General features: G+C 40.2%; 1 protein-coding gene across 2 annotated transcripts in view; it reads left to right on the forward strand.

Annotated features, from left to right (window-relative positions):
• The first annotated feature begins 9,075 nt into the window (after nt 1–9,075).
• DMXL1 (Dmx like 1) overlaps nt 9,076–19,333 on the forward strand; it is a 71,481-nt gene continuing 61,223 nt past the window's right edge. Inside the window, exons 1-2 of one of the 2 annotated variants that reach the window (XM_052700583.1) lie at nt 9,076–9,259; nt 16,752–16,877. In XM_052700583.1, the coding sequence (XP_052556543.1) occupies nt 9,173–9,259; nt 16,752–16,877 (213 nt within the window). In that variant the 5' untranslated portion in view covers nt 9,076–9,172. The remainder of the gene's footprint in view (nt 9,260–16,751; nt 16,878–19,333) is intronic. The other variant, XM_052700584.1, reaches the window with a different exon arrangement.

Genomic DNA, 19,333 nt, shown 5'->3' on the forward strand with positions numbered 1-19,333 from the left:
GCGGGTCCAGAGGAGGGCAGTGAGATGAGCAGAAGGCTGGAGCAGCTCTCCAGGTGCTGGTGAGCAGTAAGCTATCACAGAGCTGTTATGGTAGCTCCAGAGTGGGTGCAGCTGTGAGACAGCAGCCTATGGCCCACATGATCCAAGTTAGGGATTGGTTTATTTCTTTAAGATATCAAAAAAATAGTTCACATAATCTTTTCTTCTTCTGGCAGCTATTGGCAGTGTGCACTTGGTAGGGGAATAAAGAGAAGACAGAAGGAAAAACATGGCACTATTATATCCTCAGGAGCAGAGAAACTGTATGAGGCAGCTGTGGAACACCAGGTAACTGCCCAGGGATTCCTCCTCCCAGAAGGATTCCTCCAGTCATCAGGAAGAAACTTAAAGCTCAGTGTAAATACTGTTTATACTACAATTACTGAAAACAGAAAAGCCAATTAGTGTTATGCATTTTAAAAAAAAGAATGATGAATTCTAACTGGGTGATCACTACATAACATCTCTTAGGAGATACCCTTTGTGTGTAACCAAATTAGAAACTGTCTAGGTTAGGGAAGGAGAAATAAAATGGTGTGCCTTCCAAAACATAATGGCTGTGGTTTTTTTCATGGATGTTACTCCATGACTAAATAACAGAGTGCACGAGGAGATAAAGATTAATAAGAGGCACCTGATAATATGCGTGTTTTGAAAAGTATTTGAAACTGTGCTTGAAAACCATAGATTTTTATAAGATGAGCAGTTTTTTTTCTTGAGATTATCCTGTCTCAGAATTAATACGACAAAAACTTGTAGAGATCACAACAGAAGAAAAGAAACTACAGAAAACTCATTCAGATAACCCCAGTGAGGAGCCAAGGAATAACGCTCCGAGCCCATACTGCTTCTTCATTTCAGAGATGTGGGTTGTTGATTACTGCCTACTTCAAGGTAGTAGAGTAATGTTGGTGCAAAGATTAGAGTGGGCTTCAGAAATATTTATAGCAAAACAAACTCTAAAAGAGAAGTATGCAGATAAATAAAGATATAAAAACCATGAGCCTTGCTAAATTACTAAATAAAAATTACTTATGTGGACAAAGGAACTGAATCCATGCATCCAAGTTCTGCACATGCAGAGTCCAAACAGAAGTAGCTATGCTCTGGTAAAACAGCATATTGTTGCTGTGTCACCAAGCTGAAATTACACTACCAGAGATCCTAGTAACAAATCACAGCACAACATAAATCCTTATTTGTCCAACAGCAACAAAAAAACCCTTTGGAATTATTGTGCCTGTTAATAGTAAGTGGACAGGATTTTTAATATGGTGGAGGATTAAAGAGCTGATCGAAACATTGCCCGTTATTCTCCACTGAACTGATTTCCTGGATGTGAGATGAAAGAGTAAAGTGATTTTTTCAAAGTTTAGCTGCTGATGAAAGATCCAAACTCAGCGCTGCTGAACTTCAGAATAGTATCTTAAAAATCCAGACAGTCCTCAAGTGTTCTCATTAATATGAAACAGTAAGCAGAAACAAAGCAACAAAAAGGTGCAATTGACCCTGATTAATTCAGAAACAAACAAACAAAAAAACCAGCTAGGTGGAGCTGCTGCCAGCCCTGGGTTTGGACCTCCAGGCAGGAGGGAGCCTGCACATCCCTTGCTCCCCTCTGCTTTGGAGGAAAGGCTTTCCTGTGCCAGCTCCTACCCTCCAACTGTGCCCTGCAGAGGAGGGGGCTGCAGTGTGGGGGCTGCCATGCTGCCCTGTGCCAGCCCATGTGGTCCTGCTTTCTGTCTGCATGTGCAGCCCTGGAGCTGTGGATCTGCCTGCAGGCCCACTTCCTTAAGGCGCATAAAACATCCTCCTATTTCTCTTGTAAACACTGAAAACTTTCTGGAAAAAAAAAAAAAATCTAAAAGATAAATACAGAAATGTGCAAATTTTCATTAATTCTGTGCGTATAAGCAGGCTCTTTAGAAGCACCTTGCTAAACAGACCTATAAATAGTCACGCATTGCTGTTCCCCTGGAGTATGACCTGAAGCACAGAGGAACTCAAAGTCACATGTTGTAGCACTGCAGCCAGCAGAGCAAAGGGAGCTGCTGTGAGATAACAGGAAAAGATGGCTCAGTGGTCTTCCACTGAGATCAGTAAAAAAAAAAAAAAATCAGTGTTTTCATCACTGAGGATCAGGAAATAGGCTGGAAGGAATAAATCTCCTGTATGTTGAAGGCCAACTCAGGCAACATCCGCAAGTGAAAAAGTCACAGACCCGGCCATGTGCCTGTAATGCTGACAGAAAGGACACCCAGCAGCTGGAGGGCACAAAACTGGCAGCTCTGTCCTGCTTGTGGCTGCACGACATCACACAGAGCTCCGCATTTTGAAGTTTTCCATAGCTTGAGCTGCTCCTCACTCTGATTTTTGCTGTCATGTGAATGTGTGTGACCTTGTGAGGCCAAGAACTTTGTTCTGCTGCTTCTTCCTCAGGTTATGCAACAGAAAAAAGGAAAACAGTTGTAATCCATCAATTCTGCGTGTCCTTCTCAGCTGTGAAATTAGTACAACAGCTTTTTACATTAAGAACTCCACGCTGGTATGATGAAGGTAACAAATAGATAGTTTCTAAATGGTTTATCTTCAGACAACTTTACTAGAGTGCAACAGCAACACTGTTGATGATATACACACTGCAGTCAAGTGTGAGATGAGTGCATTAGGCCACTGAGCATGAATCTGCAGCATCGTCAGGGGCTCCGAGCACATACTACCCCCAAAAAACAATAACCCTCCACTGCATAGAGGTAGAGAAGTGCAGGCAGTTTCAAACTGCCATCTTAGACCAAGAACACACACATTCTGCTTGACTGTTGTGATGGAGGAGGGGCTGCAAAAGGACATGCTCCTCTCTCTTTCAGTTTGCTCCAGTTTGCTGTGAAATGTGATAGTCTCCCTGGGGACTGCTTGCACCCATCTGACCATCAGCTGGAAATAGTCTCCTCAAAGGTTTAAGTGAGCTCCTCGCCCCCTGGATATTTGGTGCCTCTGGCAGAGGAAATCCCCAGCACCATCTCTCACTTCCTCCTTCTGATCAGACAATAACATCCACACTTGCCTGAAGAAGGAAATAAACAATTTGCAGGCATTAGATTTCTCATTAGATTTCTCCAAACTGACAAATCTACTATCCTACATATTACTGCATGACTCACATTCTGCTTTCATTTCCAGTTTCTTCAGTCATCTGACCAGCAGACAATGTGCAAATGTGCAGTATCAGATCATTCTCCTTTCTTTCACAACACTTAACATTTCTTCCAGATCTATTAATTGTGACATTGTTACGCAAAACAGATCTATAAACATTAGTATTTCCCAAACCTGAAATTAATTTATATTTTTTATGTATGTATAAAGTCAAAGCAGTCATAACTAAAACTGGCTTAGCTTATGGTTACAAAAATTGACAGTTCTAGGACTGCAAAAGCAGTACCAAAACAAAGATGAAATGCTTTACTGATGCTTTCCTGCAGACTGTTGTTTTAATTAGCTCTCTATCAACTCTCCAGTGGAAAACTGCACTAATTACAGTAATTTCACCTAGCTACGACCAATACCAAATTGATGATTTCAATAAGTACTTTTTTTTTCTTTTACATATTGCCTTATGTTTTCTGCTGCCTGTTTCACACCCCATTAAAATAACTGAAGATTGATTTATTGATTTATTTTTTTCAAATACTCACTGCTAATGCAGAAATGGCAGTGTTATATGTAGGAAAAAAAAAAACCCACACACATTTCTTTTAGTATTATTTGGGTAATATTAAAACATGATGCATTTTCAGAATTGTAAAAATCTTGTAAACCAAAGGATGGTAAGCTTTTAGTTTAGTCATCTAGCAATGAAATCTTTAAAGATTCGTATCTCTTCACATTCCAAGTAATCACTGCTGACTGTTGTGCATTATGAAAACAAGCCATCATTAAAGATGATTCACATCCCCTCTTCTTTTTGCTCACAAAGCCACACACATATTCACAGGCAAGCAAAAAATCCCTAACAGGTAAATATGAGATTTACATGTAACATGGCAGGCAAGTGCAGGAAACAGTTCCCTAGACTGAAGATTGAAGTTTCAGTCTTTCGAGTGATGAATTTTACTTATCTATTGTTTTCAGTACTTTTTCTTTCTGAACTAGCATATTTAAACACAGAACAAGAGGGTAGATTATATCTGACATCTATCAAGCTTTCTCCTTTCTCACCTTGGAGGAAGGCTGTTTTTCCATTTTTATTTAAGGAGAAGACTGATCAAGCTACAAAAGCAAACAGAATGGATGCCATGCTTCTCATTCGATTTGCAGCTCCTTTGCAAGTTCTCTCAGGAAAAGCAGAAGCAATACACTTAATGTAAAGTTCAAACCAGAACTCCCTACAGACAGCGATACTGATAAAGCACTATGCATCACTGTCAGTGAACCACAGTGGCCTTCGCCATGGAAGTTCAGCAGTTAACATAGAGAACAAGACTCTAGAATTGCAGAACAGAAATGTATTTCTGCTCCTCCAAAATTGATTTCTCTGCAGTGCAGCTGACAGGTGACAGCCTACCTTATCCAGTTACAAGGTTTTACATGTGCACTAACCATACCTGCAAATAAAGCTCTGCACAGCTGCTTATACTTGCTCTGTTCACATTTTAACATCTGTAAGTTTGAAGAAGATTCTGTGTTTTAAAAACTGCCCGTAAAGATGACAGAACGTGGAAGGAAAGCCTGACACAGCCTAGCCCAGATCTGAATCAAAGCACTTCAGTCTAACAACATTTGGAAGGACACCCGCTTCCTGACAACTGCTCTTATTTCATTTCTCTCCTACATTCTCTTAGGCTCTGTTCCTCTCAGGTGTATGACTCTGCTAGAGCAGGATCCCTCCTTTCTGTGCAAGAAAAATACCCTGTGACATTCTCTGTAGGTGTAGGACAAGAGCACCTTCCATGTGTTACACCTGCCATCCCTCATACAGTCCCACATCCTGGTGGAGTCCTCCTGGACCACTGCAATGCAAACAATAAAGAAAATTCCTATATTACAGTGAAATCTTTGCTGCTGTTGCTCCTGCGCGCTCTGCCAGGCAGGCAGCTGTGCTCTGCTGCTTGTCCTGCTGGCTGTGACTGGACACATCTTCTCCCTTTCAGTCCTGTGTAGTCTGCTCCACCAAATGTCTGTGTATGCACAACTACCAGCACTATCAGATAGTCCCTAATCTTATCAAGGCACCATAGACAGTCCTGTGCTGCACTTACTCTGCAGAGACTTATTTTCCTCTACGCATTGTTTGTACAGTGACTTTTGCAATTCTGCCTGCAAATAGGGGCTAAGACAAGGGCAGAAATTTGCAGCTACTTCTGACAAACTCCTTCTGTGAAACCAAGTGTTTTCTATACAAAAAATATTTCCTGATGAGTGTCTGCAATGGAACACTGGCATTCACATGCAAACAAATAGAATGACACTCCAGGAATAATCAAACTGTAAAAGGAACAACATATGTATCTTCTTAGAGCTGTTCTGTTACATGTGGTGTTTGTAATCATTTTCATTTCAGCCCTTTAGGGTGTTGCTCCCTCTTAACATTCACTAGAAATTCATTGAATATGACAGCATAAAGGCCCACATGCTTTAAAAAGCTCTTGGTCCCATTCAGTTGTTCAGACAGGGATTAAAACTACTGCAGGCAATAGCAGAGTGGTAAATATTGACTCAGCAGTAAATAAAATCAGCCCATTGAGGTGGAGTGTACAATATGTGCTGGGGGAAGAGTCATGAGAAAGCAGTATTGTTCTTGGGCAGATTAAACAGTTTACATCACAAAGCCACATGCTGTTTCAGGAAAGTCACAGTCTTCATTAAAAAAAAAATAATAAAACAAACACTGAGAATTTACAGTCACAGCAAAAATAAAATAAGGAAATTGCATTTTCATTTTTAATCTAGTTGAGAAGTTATCTTCATCTGCAAAACATTCGGATCCATATTCATGGACAACTTTATCCTAGAATCATGGAATCATTTGAGTTGGAAGGGAACATTAAAGGTCATCTAGTCCACTTCTCCTGCAATGAGCAGGCTCACGTACAGCTCCTTCAGGTGCTCAGAGTAACATCCTACCTGCCTTTAAAGTCTCGAGGGATGGGGACACATCTCTGGGCAACCTGTGCCAATGCTTCACCAATCTCATTGTAAAATCCTTCTTTCTTATATCCAACCTAAATCTCCTATCTTTTAGTTTGAAACCATTTCCCTTTGTCTTATCAGAAGGGGATAATAAAGAGTCTGTCCCCTTCTTAGACTTACTGAATAACTTACAGCTTACGTAAGTAGGACACAAATACATTCCGATAAACAGCACTGCATAATGCGTATTCTGATAGCCGCTCCTGTGAATATCAAGTCACACAGTGCACACAAATTCAGCACCTGACTGGACTGGATGATCTTGGAGGTCTTTTCCAACACTGGTGATTGTGTAACCTGTAATTTCTGAGGATCTTCTCCAAAGCCAGATGCAGACTCCCACATTCACTCAAAAGAACTGTCTGGATGAGTATGTATCTCTACATGGGCAAACAAACCTCTCTGTCACATCCAGGATGCTGGAAGGAAAAGTATCCCACGTGCAATTTGAGATGAAATGGAAAGCTGGTATTAGTACTGTTTTGAAGAGACAGGAGTCCTGCAGGTTACGCAGGATTACTTTTGATTTCACTGGTGTGCATTTCATACAGCCCTGCCATCTTTTTCCCATTGCTCTCTGCTAGGAAGGAGCCGGATGCTCAGTGGCTTTCTGGAGAGGGCAGAAGGCTTGAGCCTTCCACCCACGCTCTGCAAGAACACCATATGAAGCTCACAGATAGGTCTAGTCTCCCCATCATCTCACCAACTTGTTTCTAGGCAAGCTGGGAAGAGCAAGCTGAACTTTAAAGGCTCCTGTAAAGGATGCAAAACATAGCCAAATTTCCACTTGCTGAATTACTGGTGATCACAGCCTATTTTATAAATAAACAAAGAGCAGGCAGATAATATATTATCCAGCAGCGTCTATGTGATATTCTTCAAAAGCAGCTTTAATCTCAGTTTGTGAAAGGAATGCAAAGTCTGAATATGAACAGAAATTTTAAAAGCTAGTAATTGTCAACTGTTAATTTGCAAGCCCAAAGGATCTAATAATGGATTTCACCTTGGAAACAACTACTGAAGATGCTTTAAGCTTATAAAATGGAAACCAAAAGCCAAATAAAGGATGAATAAATCATTGTCATTTATACCTCCTATGAAAGGATACCAGTCAGTGTGCATCTTCTTCACCACGTAAAGGTTATATCAGAGAGAATGTAGAGCACTGCAAATGTTAAGAGAGGTGACAACATGAATTGTTATAAAATATCTTTCACCAAATGAAAATAGAACAAAAAATAAAAAGCAAATGTCACTATAACCTGAAGGATAGGGGTGTAAAATGCAGAGTACTGAGGAAATAAAAAAAGGAAGCTGTTTCCAAAGAAAGGTTTCATGAATTGGTTGGTTGTTTAGGACAGCACTACTAAATGCTCATTTTTATGTATTTATACATTTTATGTTTTCCCAAGACGCCATGCAGTGATTTCACTTGTTTACATTTTCTAAAAGCCATGAAAGCCACGAAGAGTGTCAAGCGCATCTCATTATTCCCACTTGGGTACAGAAGGTGAACCTTAGACCTTTGGGATCCCAGCCAGGGATTTTCCTCTTGATCTCACTGAGGTCACTGCCTTGCTTCAGGCATCCACAACCCAGCAATACCTTTCAGGAAGACCAAGGGCAAGAAAGACAAAGTCAAAGAGTATATGAGGTGGAACAGCTGTTCCTTGCCAGACTGCATTGCTTTCCTAAGAAATTATTAAAGCGTCACAAATTCCATCCAAAATAATTATTTCAGAGGAAATAAAAAGAATGCTACCTACCTATACACATGTAGGAAGGAAATAGTATTTCCTAGGACTGTTGACAAACTTTAAACACGCCATTTCAAGTACCTGCTTCTTTCAAAGCTGCCTATGCACTGTTGACATAGGTGAACTAACTCTGCTGTTAACAAGGGACTTGTGGATGTTTGTTGTACAGAAAGAACACAGAATATGTATGCCACTGCATTTGTGCAAGTGAAATAAGCTACAAATCTGCCTTCTTTTTTCACTGAGTTCACAGAGTGAACTTAGATTTACTATACAGAAAGCCAATTGTGCTTCAGAAGAGACATGGGAATACAATTTAAATCTCTCATTTGAACTTCCCTTAGGTCTTATTAGAGAAGTACAAGCAAGATGTACGAAGACAAGTACGAAGGGAGAAGGGCACTGAATCGAGGGAAACGCGCTCAAATCTCCCTTTATTCCCATGCTGAGAAGTGGAAGATGTGCACTGGCAGCTCCGGGATCAGCAGCAGGGAGCTCCTGTACTCAGGCTGGCTGCTGACAGCAACGAGTGAGAGAAGATGGTGGTGAGAGGGAAATGGTTTCAAGTTTGGGGGGGGGAAGATTTAGGCTGGATGTCAAGGGGAAGTTCTTTACAGAGAATGGTGAGGTGCTGGAACAGCTGCCCAGAGAGGCTGTGGATGCCCCGTCCATCCTTGGAGGCGTTCAAGACCAGATTGGATGGGGCCCTGGGCAGCCTGGGCTGCTATGAAATGTGGTTGGTGGCCCTGCATGTGGCAAGGGGTTGGAGCTTCGTGATCCTTGAGGTCCCTTCCAACCCTGGCCATTCTGTGATTTTGTGAGCTGGAGGGCAGATATTTACTGAGACGCATGGAGTCATGACCCCGTGGATGTAAGCTCATGAAAGTACGGGAAAATTAACCCCAGAAAACAGGCACTCGACTGCACGCCACTTCACTCTCCCAACTGGAGGCCGATGTGAGCGCAAACCCCGCCCACACAGCTCCACGCCCTCCGCTCCCCGCGGTCTTCGCGCAGGCGCGGGGTCGCGAATGGCGCGCAGGCGGAGCTCTCGCGAGAGGCGAGGCGGTGCCGGGGTGTGGAGGCTCCGCCCCGCGGCATGTGCCACTGCCTCCACCGCCCGTGGGAGGAGGGAGGGACGGGTGGCGGCGGCGGCCCCCGGCAGCGCCGGGCGCCCGCGTGTCGCGATGAATCTGCACCAGGTGCTGACGGGAGCCGTGAACCCCGGGGACAACTGCTTCTCCGTGGGGAGCTTGCACGATCAGCCCTTCACGGTGAGTCCTCGCCGGGGCCCGGCAGCCCGCGCTGCTCGGAAAGCAGCTGCGTCAGGTCGCTGCCGGCGCGGGGCTCGACGCGGCGGGGCCAAGCTGAGGCGGCACGCCGCGGGGCGCCTGGGGGACGTGTCCGCAGCCGGCGGCGGTGCGGGGCCGTGCGCGGGAAGATGGAGGCGGCCCGCGCCGTTACGTAAACGTGGGCCCCGCGATGGCTGAGGAGAGCCCGCAGCTCGGCCTGGCGCCTTCGGGACCGCCCCTGCGGAGCGGTGCGTGGTAATGGTTGAAGCCTTCTGTTAGCGTGGGCTGCTGTGGCCTTGTCGGGTGATGTCCTTGCTTCCCGAAACCCTCAGCTGTCGGTAGAGGACAGTTGGAAGGTTTAAGTAGAAGCCGTTGTCACCTCACCTTCCTGCCGTGGCAAAGTGTCTGATATTCAGGTTATTTTCCAAAAATTTGAAAGGCTCACGAGTGGTGGGGAATCACTTAGTTAGAGGCCAGAGTTTGTTTTACTTACCAGGGGTGTGCTGGTAAGACACGGACACGGGAGATTTCCCATTTTGACATGATTACTTTTTGAGAGAGACAGGTGGAGCTTTCAGTGCCATTGAAGAGCTCTTTGCCTACTCCAGGCCAACCTACAGAAAGTGTTAGAATTGCATAAACGAGGTTGAAAGAGTAATAAATCTCTGCAGAGAAAGTGATGGGAGAGTGCAGCTTCCACTGGCTGTTTTTATGGTCTCTTGTGTGCAAGAACTGTTTTGACATAAATACAGAGGCTGTGTTTCCTGCACACATGCTGATCTTGACTTGGTTTTCCCCTTTTACTCAGAAGGTTATTAATGGATTTCTCTTCCTTAGGTTTAAAGCTGCGAGCTGAAATAACTTGTCTGCTTGCTTTTTTGCTTGCTTTTTCAATTGTCACTCATTTTATAGCACCATATTAAATTCACTAGATTTTTCAGAAAGATAAACAAGTGAAAGAAAGGTTTTCCTAACTTTTTTTTTTTTTTTGGGGGGGGGGGGGGGGGAAGGGGAACAATAGGCTTAATCTTTAGAACATGAAACAGGAAAATGGAGAGCTCTTTACCTGTATCTGAGATAGTAATAAAACATGAATAAAAAATGAGGAAAGGGAAACACACCTCTCCCACCTATGCCAATTTATGTTGCGTGTGTGAGGAGGGGAGCTGAATGATTTTTAAGATCCCTTCCAACTGAAGGCTTTCTGTGAGTAGCATTTAGCCCAGGCAAGCAGACTGCGTTGTATTTGCATTCAGTCCAGTAGAAGTCATAGGTATTCGATGTAATTAGCAGAAGTCAATTTTCTATCTTTTTATTATAAGCTTTTATTCCTAGCCTGCTTTTTTTTTTATTATTATTATTATTTTTACTTTTATTTAATGCTTTTCATTAGCATTGGTCTTTTTTTTGTTTTCAAATTGAGAAATTTAACTTCCTTGAGGTAATAGAATGGCTGTTTGAAACTTCTACTTTCAAACGTGATAGAAGTATTACTCAGCTATCACAGAACAATATACAGTCTTTTTAATTGATCCATCTTGTTGTGAAGCAGGGCATCCCAGACTTTTGAACTTGATTCTTTAAATGTGTTAGAAACATAAGGACCCTTGAGAGCCACCAGTGGTAAAAGTGGCCCTGTGTTACCTCAGATACAGTAGCTCAATTGGCAACACAGAAGAAACAAGAGGAAAGGTAGTGTGGTAAGCTTCCAGTGTAGGAGTTAAGAGAGACCATTTCCAGAGAACTCCTGTGTTCTGCTAAGTGCCATCCACTGGTCTGCTTCATCTGGGAGCTTTGCATAACGTTAGACCCAGCAGAGCTCTGCACTGTCTTTATTGTCTGCATCATCAATGTGTATGTGCTTGCATGTCCCTTACACCTACATAAATGTATAAATAACTGTGGGTATGCATACGTACTTCTAGAAATAAACCTGTAAATAGTAGCTGAAATAGGCAGTGTGGCAGTACACAGAGTTTAGAGGTGCTGTGCTATACAGGAGATCGAGACCCTTGATCATTTACTCCTATGATTACATAAAGAATGGAGTTTCACTTACCAGTATTTCTTTGTAAGAGTTGTGTATGTTGGACTTCCACTGTAGAAAGAAGTGGGAATGTTTCACATGATTGCTTGCATTTTTATCCTTTAAAGGTACATGCTTTTACTGCTAGTGTCAAAATTCTAGAACCTCAGATCCTGAAATGGCTTGGATTGGAGGGGCCTTAAATCTATCTAGTTACAACTAGCAGTTTGCCAGCCAGTAGGTCAGATTGCCCAGTGCCCTGTTCAACCTGACCTTGAACACCTCCAGGTGTTCAAGACTGGGGCATCCACAGCTTCTCTGTACAGCCTTGGCTGGCCCTTCACCACCCTCTGAGCGAAGAATTTTCCTTGTCTTATTACTACGGTCCCCAGTAAAGAATGTCTTTCCATATGTAAAATCATATTTCTTTGGGGAAGTTTAATAAGTTAAAGGTGATGTTTGGTGATTACGGAAAAAATGAAATAATGGATAGAAATTTTCTGAAAGCTTTCTATGCCATGCAGAGCAATGTTTATTTTCACAGACCCAAAACATATTTCGCTCCCTAATTTCAGGTTCATTTTGCTGTATCGCCAGCGAGTGAAGTCCATCTTCCCCCAGCTTAAACTAGTTCTACTTTGATTGTTTAACAAAAGAACACAGTGTTTAATAAACATTACAACAATAGGGAAATGTAAACAGTATTTCCTTGTCTCATTGTATTAAGTCATCGTTTTGTAAATATTTCAGGACAGTTTTAAGGTGAAAAGTTTTTTTTGGTATACCAAAATAAGACTTTACATCATATCTCTTTTTAAAGCAAGCAGGTTTTTTTTTCTTTTTTAACATGTTTTAGAATTTTTCTAGACATTATTTTCTCAGTATGGCAGCATTCTTTCAAATGTAAAATGCATCCCTCCCTTTCCCATCCCTTTTCCCCCCCCAAACAAACAAGCAAACAAACCCAACAACAGAAAAAAACACCAATCCATCTGCATGAATAGAGATGAGCAAGAGTATGGGAATGAGATGCTTATACTTTGGAGCTACTTGTTGTGCAGAAAACAACATGCAAACTGTTGTGGATAAGGCCTGCTCTAAAAAGTAGGTAAATGTTGAGTAGTTGGCAGAATTCATTTTTGTTGTATGTGAGACTGTTAGGATACGGGATGTACCCACTGACTTCCATTCATTATATGGTGCTGAAATATCTTGTATTTCAGCACAGTTTTCTGTGCTGGAAAAAAAAAAAAAAAAAAAGAAAAAGTGTAAAATTAGTCCAGAAGTTAGTTTGGTGCTGTTGTTTTCAGTAGGTGTCTTTTTAAGTGTAATACTGCTTACAAACCACCATGTTGGAGTCTTGGCTAAATGTGTGAATGTAAGTGTGTGTGAGAATGATGTCATAGAAGCTGCTTGAAAAAGAACAGCATGGGGATGGCAATGGACAGCTTAGGTAGTCTCCTCTGCTGAAGTATCTTGTTAGCAGGACATATCCTAGGAGTGGGTTGATAGAGAAGGGGAGAAGAGAAAGCTATTGCAGTTGTACTTCGCAGACAGCTTAGTTACCTACTCCAACATGTTTTTGTGTTGAATGTTACTCTGTCTTCCCTTCTGTATGCTGTGCCTTTCATCCTTGAAATTGTGTTTCTCCTGTGGGTTAACGTCAGCTAAACATCAAAAGTGACCTCCTGAGTTATGGGTGTCCCACCTGTTGGCTTGCCTGGGCTGCACTGAGTGAAGTGAAATTGTCTTGAAAGGTGTATATATATTTATGTATGTGTTTAAATATATATATATATATAAACATATATAGGTTGTTCTGAAAGTAGTACCTCCTATTTATTTCTGTGTAAGCTGCAACAGTAGCACAATAACACTGTTTGATAAAGCAAATTCCCAGCTACAAAATGCTGTTTTTCAACACAGACACCAGTATTAACTATGCGTTTTCATTAGTAGTGAACAGGAGCCCAGTTCCTTCAACCTTTCCTCGTAGGAGAGGTGCTCCAGTCCTCTGATCATCTTAGTGGCCCTGGTGTTAGAGGTCAACATAATAAAATAGGAAGCATTACTTTCAGAGGAGCCTTCATCCTATATATATATATGTATAATATATATATATAGTGTGTATATATATATATATATACACATATATATACTATAGTTATTATCTGTAAGTAACAAAACATCTTAGTTTTTAATATTTTTTGTTAAAACATGGAAAGGAGACCAGTAAAGCCATAGAACTTGTGAGATGTGTGACTGTTTTTGTGAAACTAATGCATGAGTCTAGTTGGGTGGAAGTCACTGCAATTCTCAGTGAGATCTCAAGGTGTTCTTCACAGATTTTGGGTGAGGTTTTGTTTTTACTGCGCTTCCTCCTTGAAAACAATTGTGCACAACAGTAGTCCAGAAAGTGGTGATATGCATAAGGTGTGGCTGTGAAGAAAGAGATATTTCTTTTGCTAAAGTGGGGCTCATAAGCCTGGTAAAGAGTCATGATTGGATTTTTCAGTTGGATGTCTGATGCAGTGGCAGAGAGCAGTTGATTTGCCAGCTGTGCTGGGCCTTGTGCAGGCCATAGGTTGAACGTGCTTGTCCTAATTTATCCTTCTCCCACTTAGCTGTAGTTTTATTTGAAAGCTCTTTGAAAATGCATAGTGTTTCTTATTTTGTCCTACTACTTCTTTGGGTATACTCTGTGGTTTTAAGGGCTAGCCCTGCATCCTGCTGGAGATTGGGAAGTTGGGGTGACCAGGTCTGGTCTGAGATGACTGAATAGACTCATGTCAGAAGTGATTTTTTTTTTTTCTGAGATGCAATATTTTTTTATCAGGCAATGTGGAGAGTGACCAAAATGTAAGGATAGAGTGGCTGTAGCTTTTTTGTTGTTGTTATTTGTTTTCAGAGCATGAAGATCCTAGAAAGACATTTGTTTTACTCCAGCTATAGCTTGGATTCCTGAGTGCATTTATAATTATTTGTTGAAACAGGAAACTAGTGGAATGAAATGAAGTTTCCCAACTGCTTCTTTTCTTTAGAAACACCATCCCTCATTTGGCACTCAAAAAACAAACAAACAAATGCAGCATAAATGAAATTGAACAAGAAATGAACACCAACAATAAAACAATATGGTTGCTTAAATATAGGCATATACCTCTTAGTCAAGAATTTATACTCATAAAGGGAAAATTTCCAGCAAACACTGGATCCAGCAAAATCACTGTTTGTTTATCCCTTCAGTCTGCTGCTGTGTAGTGCATCCTTAAGTAGCATGGCTGAGTTCTTAGAGTATTTTAAGTCCTTGTTTATGATAGAAACATTGCTGAATATGTGTGAGTTCTGAGAGACTCCAGTGTTTGATAGTTACTTCAGAGCTCTCCCAATGCAAAATCCAAGTGTACTCGGAATTATTTCTTTTTCTTGCATGTAAAAACTGGTAGAGCTCTTGATCCGGTTAAGATGCTTAGTTTACAGACTCCAGAACTGCTAATAGCTGTGTGTTTTACAATTTATGCTTCTTCTTATTCACCTTGGTAGAAATGCTGTATCTCTGCACGAATGCAGGCTTTCCTGTCAGCATGGAAGGGAGAGAGCCAGCTGGAGATGACTCTATTGAGCCTATCAAGTGCTGATGAGTCCTAGAAGGTCATACAGAAGAGGTGGAGGGCTTTGTGCAGTATTTGGCATTTCTTCTGAGAGCCTTTCTAATAAATTGTGTTCTCTCTTCAGTGAGGCTTGTAGTTTCTTAAAATTGCCTTCATACAAAGCAATAAATTCAACAAAATGCCTTTAGGAAAATATGTATATAATGTACTTCAGATAACCTTTGCCTAGTAGGCTGTTAATTTAATTAATGAGTCAACAAGTGAGATAGTTACTGACATCAGAAAGAAATGTTCTTTGAGGAATCGATTAATGTGTCGTTGTGATGTGAAAATAATCACTTCAAAATTTGTACAGAAAATAGTATTAAGTCCTTTTGAAATGAGTTTTAAATCAGAATCTGCAGTTGGTATATGCATTTGTAATAAATGATCCTGTTTTGACTGGAGGAACTATGGCATTTGAAACTCCTTGCAGCTGAGGAAGAGACAGGACAGAAAATGTGTATGACCATTAATAAATGATCAGAAGTTAATGTATGTATTTAGCTTGAAGAAGTATTTTAGACTTCTTTAGTACTTTCACCTATCAAGTCATTTTAAGTCTGGTTTGGTGGTCAGCAGATTGGAAAAATGAATACTGGTGGAGGATAATGATCATTTTACTGAGTAAGTTGTTTTTGTGAAACATCCTTGAACATACTGTCAGGCAAATTAGCTTTACACTGAAATATTTTTTTCTTTGTTTGTTTTAATATATGCAATGGTGAGATATTCTAGTGTAGGTTTGGCTAAAAGTGCTCTTCAACCTGAAGCACCTGAAAGCATGACAATCATGTTTTGAATTTCCAAGTAGAATGTTAAATTTCTCTGCTTTCTTTTTTCAAATCAAGAGACTTTTCACTATATGTACTAGAGCTAGTGGGGCTGATTGTAAGGGATGATCCTTAATGTCAGTGTTCTGCAGATTTCCATCCACAATTCTTTGTTTTGCTTTTGAATCTTTTTGACCAGTAATTTGCTTTCACAGTCGATCTCTGTCTCTCTTTTAACATGCCTCTTGTTGGTGCTCGTAATTTTGCTAGTAGCTTCCTGGCTCTTATGCTTTTGTTATTTGTGCATTCTTTGTTGCTGGAGTTCAGTACTTGAAAGCTGTATTTCATGTTTTCTCAGATGTTTAATTATTCATTCTATTTTAATATGTGCCTAGCTTCTAACGTAACTTGCCTAAAGGTAGGAAGAATTATTTGATTTGGACATTGCAGTAATTATCGGCTGCCACTATAAAATGTTAGATACATCAAATGACTCAGTGACAATATGAGTTTAAAATGAATCCATGGAATGTATCATGAAGCTCAATGAGTCTGAAACTTTTCTAGAACTAAGCTTCATTTTTCTATTCCTTTGGAATTTAAAATTTTGCTGAATGCTTCATACCATCTTATCTTCCTGCTTCCATTCCCCTTTTTCAGAAACTTAGTTATAGATTTCTCTGCCTTCAATCTAGGAAGCATATTACTTTGATTGTTCTTTGTGGTTTTTTAATTTCTCACAGATTTTTTCATAACTCCATTTTGTCTCTTCTGTCTTGAACTTCTTTTTTGTAACGGGTGTGTTGTGGACTTCTAAACATCTTCTGTTGCTTGATTGAAATTGTAGACATCCATTGGATCTTTGTAACTGTCTGTGCGGTTCTACATAGATAAAATACACAGGTGATGCCATTTCACTGATATGCTTTAACTGGCTATAACTTTATTTAATTCTGAGATTATGCATTTTTGTGAGTTTTTTGTTGTTTATGTTTGTTTTGATTTGTTTTTTGTTTTGTTTTTAGGCATACGCATCAGGATGCGATATCGTTGTATTAGGGACTGACTTTGAAAGATTACAGATAATCCCAGGTGCAAAACATGGAAACATTCAAGTGGGATGTGTGGACTGTTCAGTGCAACAGGGAAAGGTATGTGGTGCTTCTAATAATATTCTTGGAATGTCATGTTCAGTCATGGGTGTCCAACCTTCAGACTTGCGTGGCCACACTGACTGAAGATGAATTGTCTTGGGCCACGTATAAAACATATAACATAGTTAATAATTAGAAGTAAAAACTTAGTCTGTTTTGATGGAAGTGGTTTAATTCTTAGTAAGTTTCCAAGGCATTCATCAGAGATTTTCAATTTCATCCTTGAAAATGGTTGTTTGCTTATGTACTTACTGCCAGAAAGTAATAACATGGATAAAGCATGATTGCAAAACAAGGGATAATTTTCTCTGCTAAAGGTGCTACGAAAGTCAAATAAGGAAACATCATGAAAGTTTTGAACTGAATATCCAATTTCAACTCCATACATTAAGTGAAAATTTGCATGTAATGTACTTACATTGACTGAAAATGCATTTACAAATATACCCAAAAATGTATAATTTTTTCAGCCATCTTGAAATCTATTCTCAAATTCCTTTATCAGAATGAGAAGCAAGAGAGTGTATTTTTCACTCTTCACAGAACTGTGCTTAGGCAACGTATCAGAATGTAAAAAAATATTTACCATAACTTGAGTTAGCTCTGTACTATGCCCTTCCTGTGTCCTGGTTTCGTTTGTTGGTTGTTGTTGAGTGATGGGTGTGTGACTGGGGCTGGGCCAAGCTGCTCAGCAGGAAAGAGCTGCTACCATGACTGCAGAGGGTGGGCTGCAGTGTGGGTTGGGCTGGGCCACATTCGGACATGGATGTGTCTATGTTGAGAACTTGCTGAAAGTATGGATGCTTTCAAGTTAAGGTATATCTACTACAATGAAGGTGAAAATGGCTGATTGCTTCATCTGTCTGTTTTCGGTAAGACTACATAGCAAATAAGAAATAACAAGTATAGTTATGAGACTGTAGAAGATAAGATGGGGCTGTACAGGAAGATGCGTAAAGGAAAGATCATATGGTGGGAGCAAAAGCAGTTTATTCACTCTGGGTTCATGCTGCTCAGGTTAGTCATTGCCGTGCTTTGACATGTCAGTGACTGGCAGCAGATGAGTTCTTCCACAAAAATAATTTCCATATCATGGAAGAGTAATATACCTTTCAAGTAATTAATAAAGGCTTAAAATTGTTTATGGACATAATTTTCCTTTTTTGAGTTCTCATCTTTTCTTTTTCTCAAGCATGCAAACTGGTTCAAAAATGTGAGGTTTCAAATTCTTCTCAGGGATGTCTTTCTTAATTGTTCTGTTATGATAAAAAACAATGAACCAAGTAGTTCTGTCTATTGGGATGTCACAGTGTGGTTAATCTGTTTACCAGTAGAGCTGGAAATGTGGATACATAATGGCTCATACAAACATATAAGATATATATGTATATATATTTTTAATTGATTCCTTCAAGCTGTATTAAGGTGGTAGCATTAGTGTTTTGCACATGTAGCTTTTAAGTTGTTGGCAGCTTTGGTTAGATTCTGGTGTCCATCCTGAAGGGAGATCTCTGCATGAAAGCTGCTTTGTGTTTACACGTGAAGTCTGTAAACGACCACCTAGGTGATTTATAGCTGCTCTCTATTCCTACTTTACAATATTTGAGTGATGAATTCTTGTAAAGGTAGTGTGGGAACATCAATGAAAGTGTGGAAATGTTCTCCTCTCCATCTGTGGTAGTTTTCAGCTATAAAGAATGGTGTGTTTCTCCACTGTGGAAAAATATATATATATATATGTTTGAGCTCAGTGGATGTCTGTTAACAGAGGATGAAATACATATGCAAATAGCATATATATAAAAATACAAAATGTAAATATTTCTCTGCAGTTTTGGAGCACTGTTTTGACTATCAGTTCTGGCCAAATCTAAACAATAGAGTTAGTTAGTAAAAGGTTTGTTAGCAGGTTATAAAAGTAATGAGTTCAAATTTTCCTCTGTTTTTGCCCTCTGAATCTAATTCTAATTTACTGGATAGCTTTGTGAAGCTACTTTGAAGGAGCAACAGCTTAGTAGTTGATGTTTCATCAATCCCTTCTTTGGCTTTGAAGAGTTGGGTAGATTATTGTCACTGCCATCTTTTTTCCTACTCTATTTTTGGAGATAAACTTCAGTTTTCATTGTCTAAGATTGAGATTGGGAGGGAGGAATGTATGAGAATTTCTAATTTCCCCAGCAGATTATGCATTCCTCTACCATGATTTGCATGAAAATGGCGTTTATAAAGAAGACAGTGTAATTTTAGGCCACTTTTTTCCTTTGGTTACATACAGCAGAATAATGGTAATGAACAATTTATTTTGAGTGAGTGTTCCTCTTTCACACAATGTCAGCTACGAGTCTCTTTTCTAATTAATAAGAGAATTAAGACAAAAACTTTAATTAAAACATGAAAAAAAAATAATGCAGTGTGACTTCTGTAAATATCTGACAATGCACAAGAAGATAGCT

The sequence above is a fragment of the Tympanuchus pallidicinctus genome, unplaced genomic scaffold (genome assembly GCF_026119805.1).
Source record: "Tympanuchus pallidicinctus isolate F22 unplaced genomic scaffold, pur_lepc_1.0 scaffold4, whole genome shotgun sequence".
Classification (NCBI taxonomy): domain Eukaryota; kingdom Metazoa; phylum Chordata; class Aves; order Galliformes; family Phasianidae; genus Tympanuchus; species Tympanuchus pallidicinctus.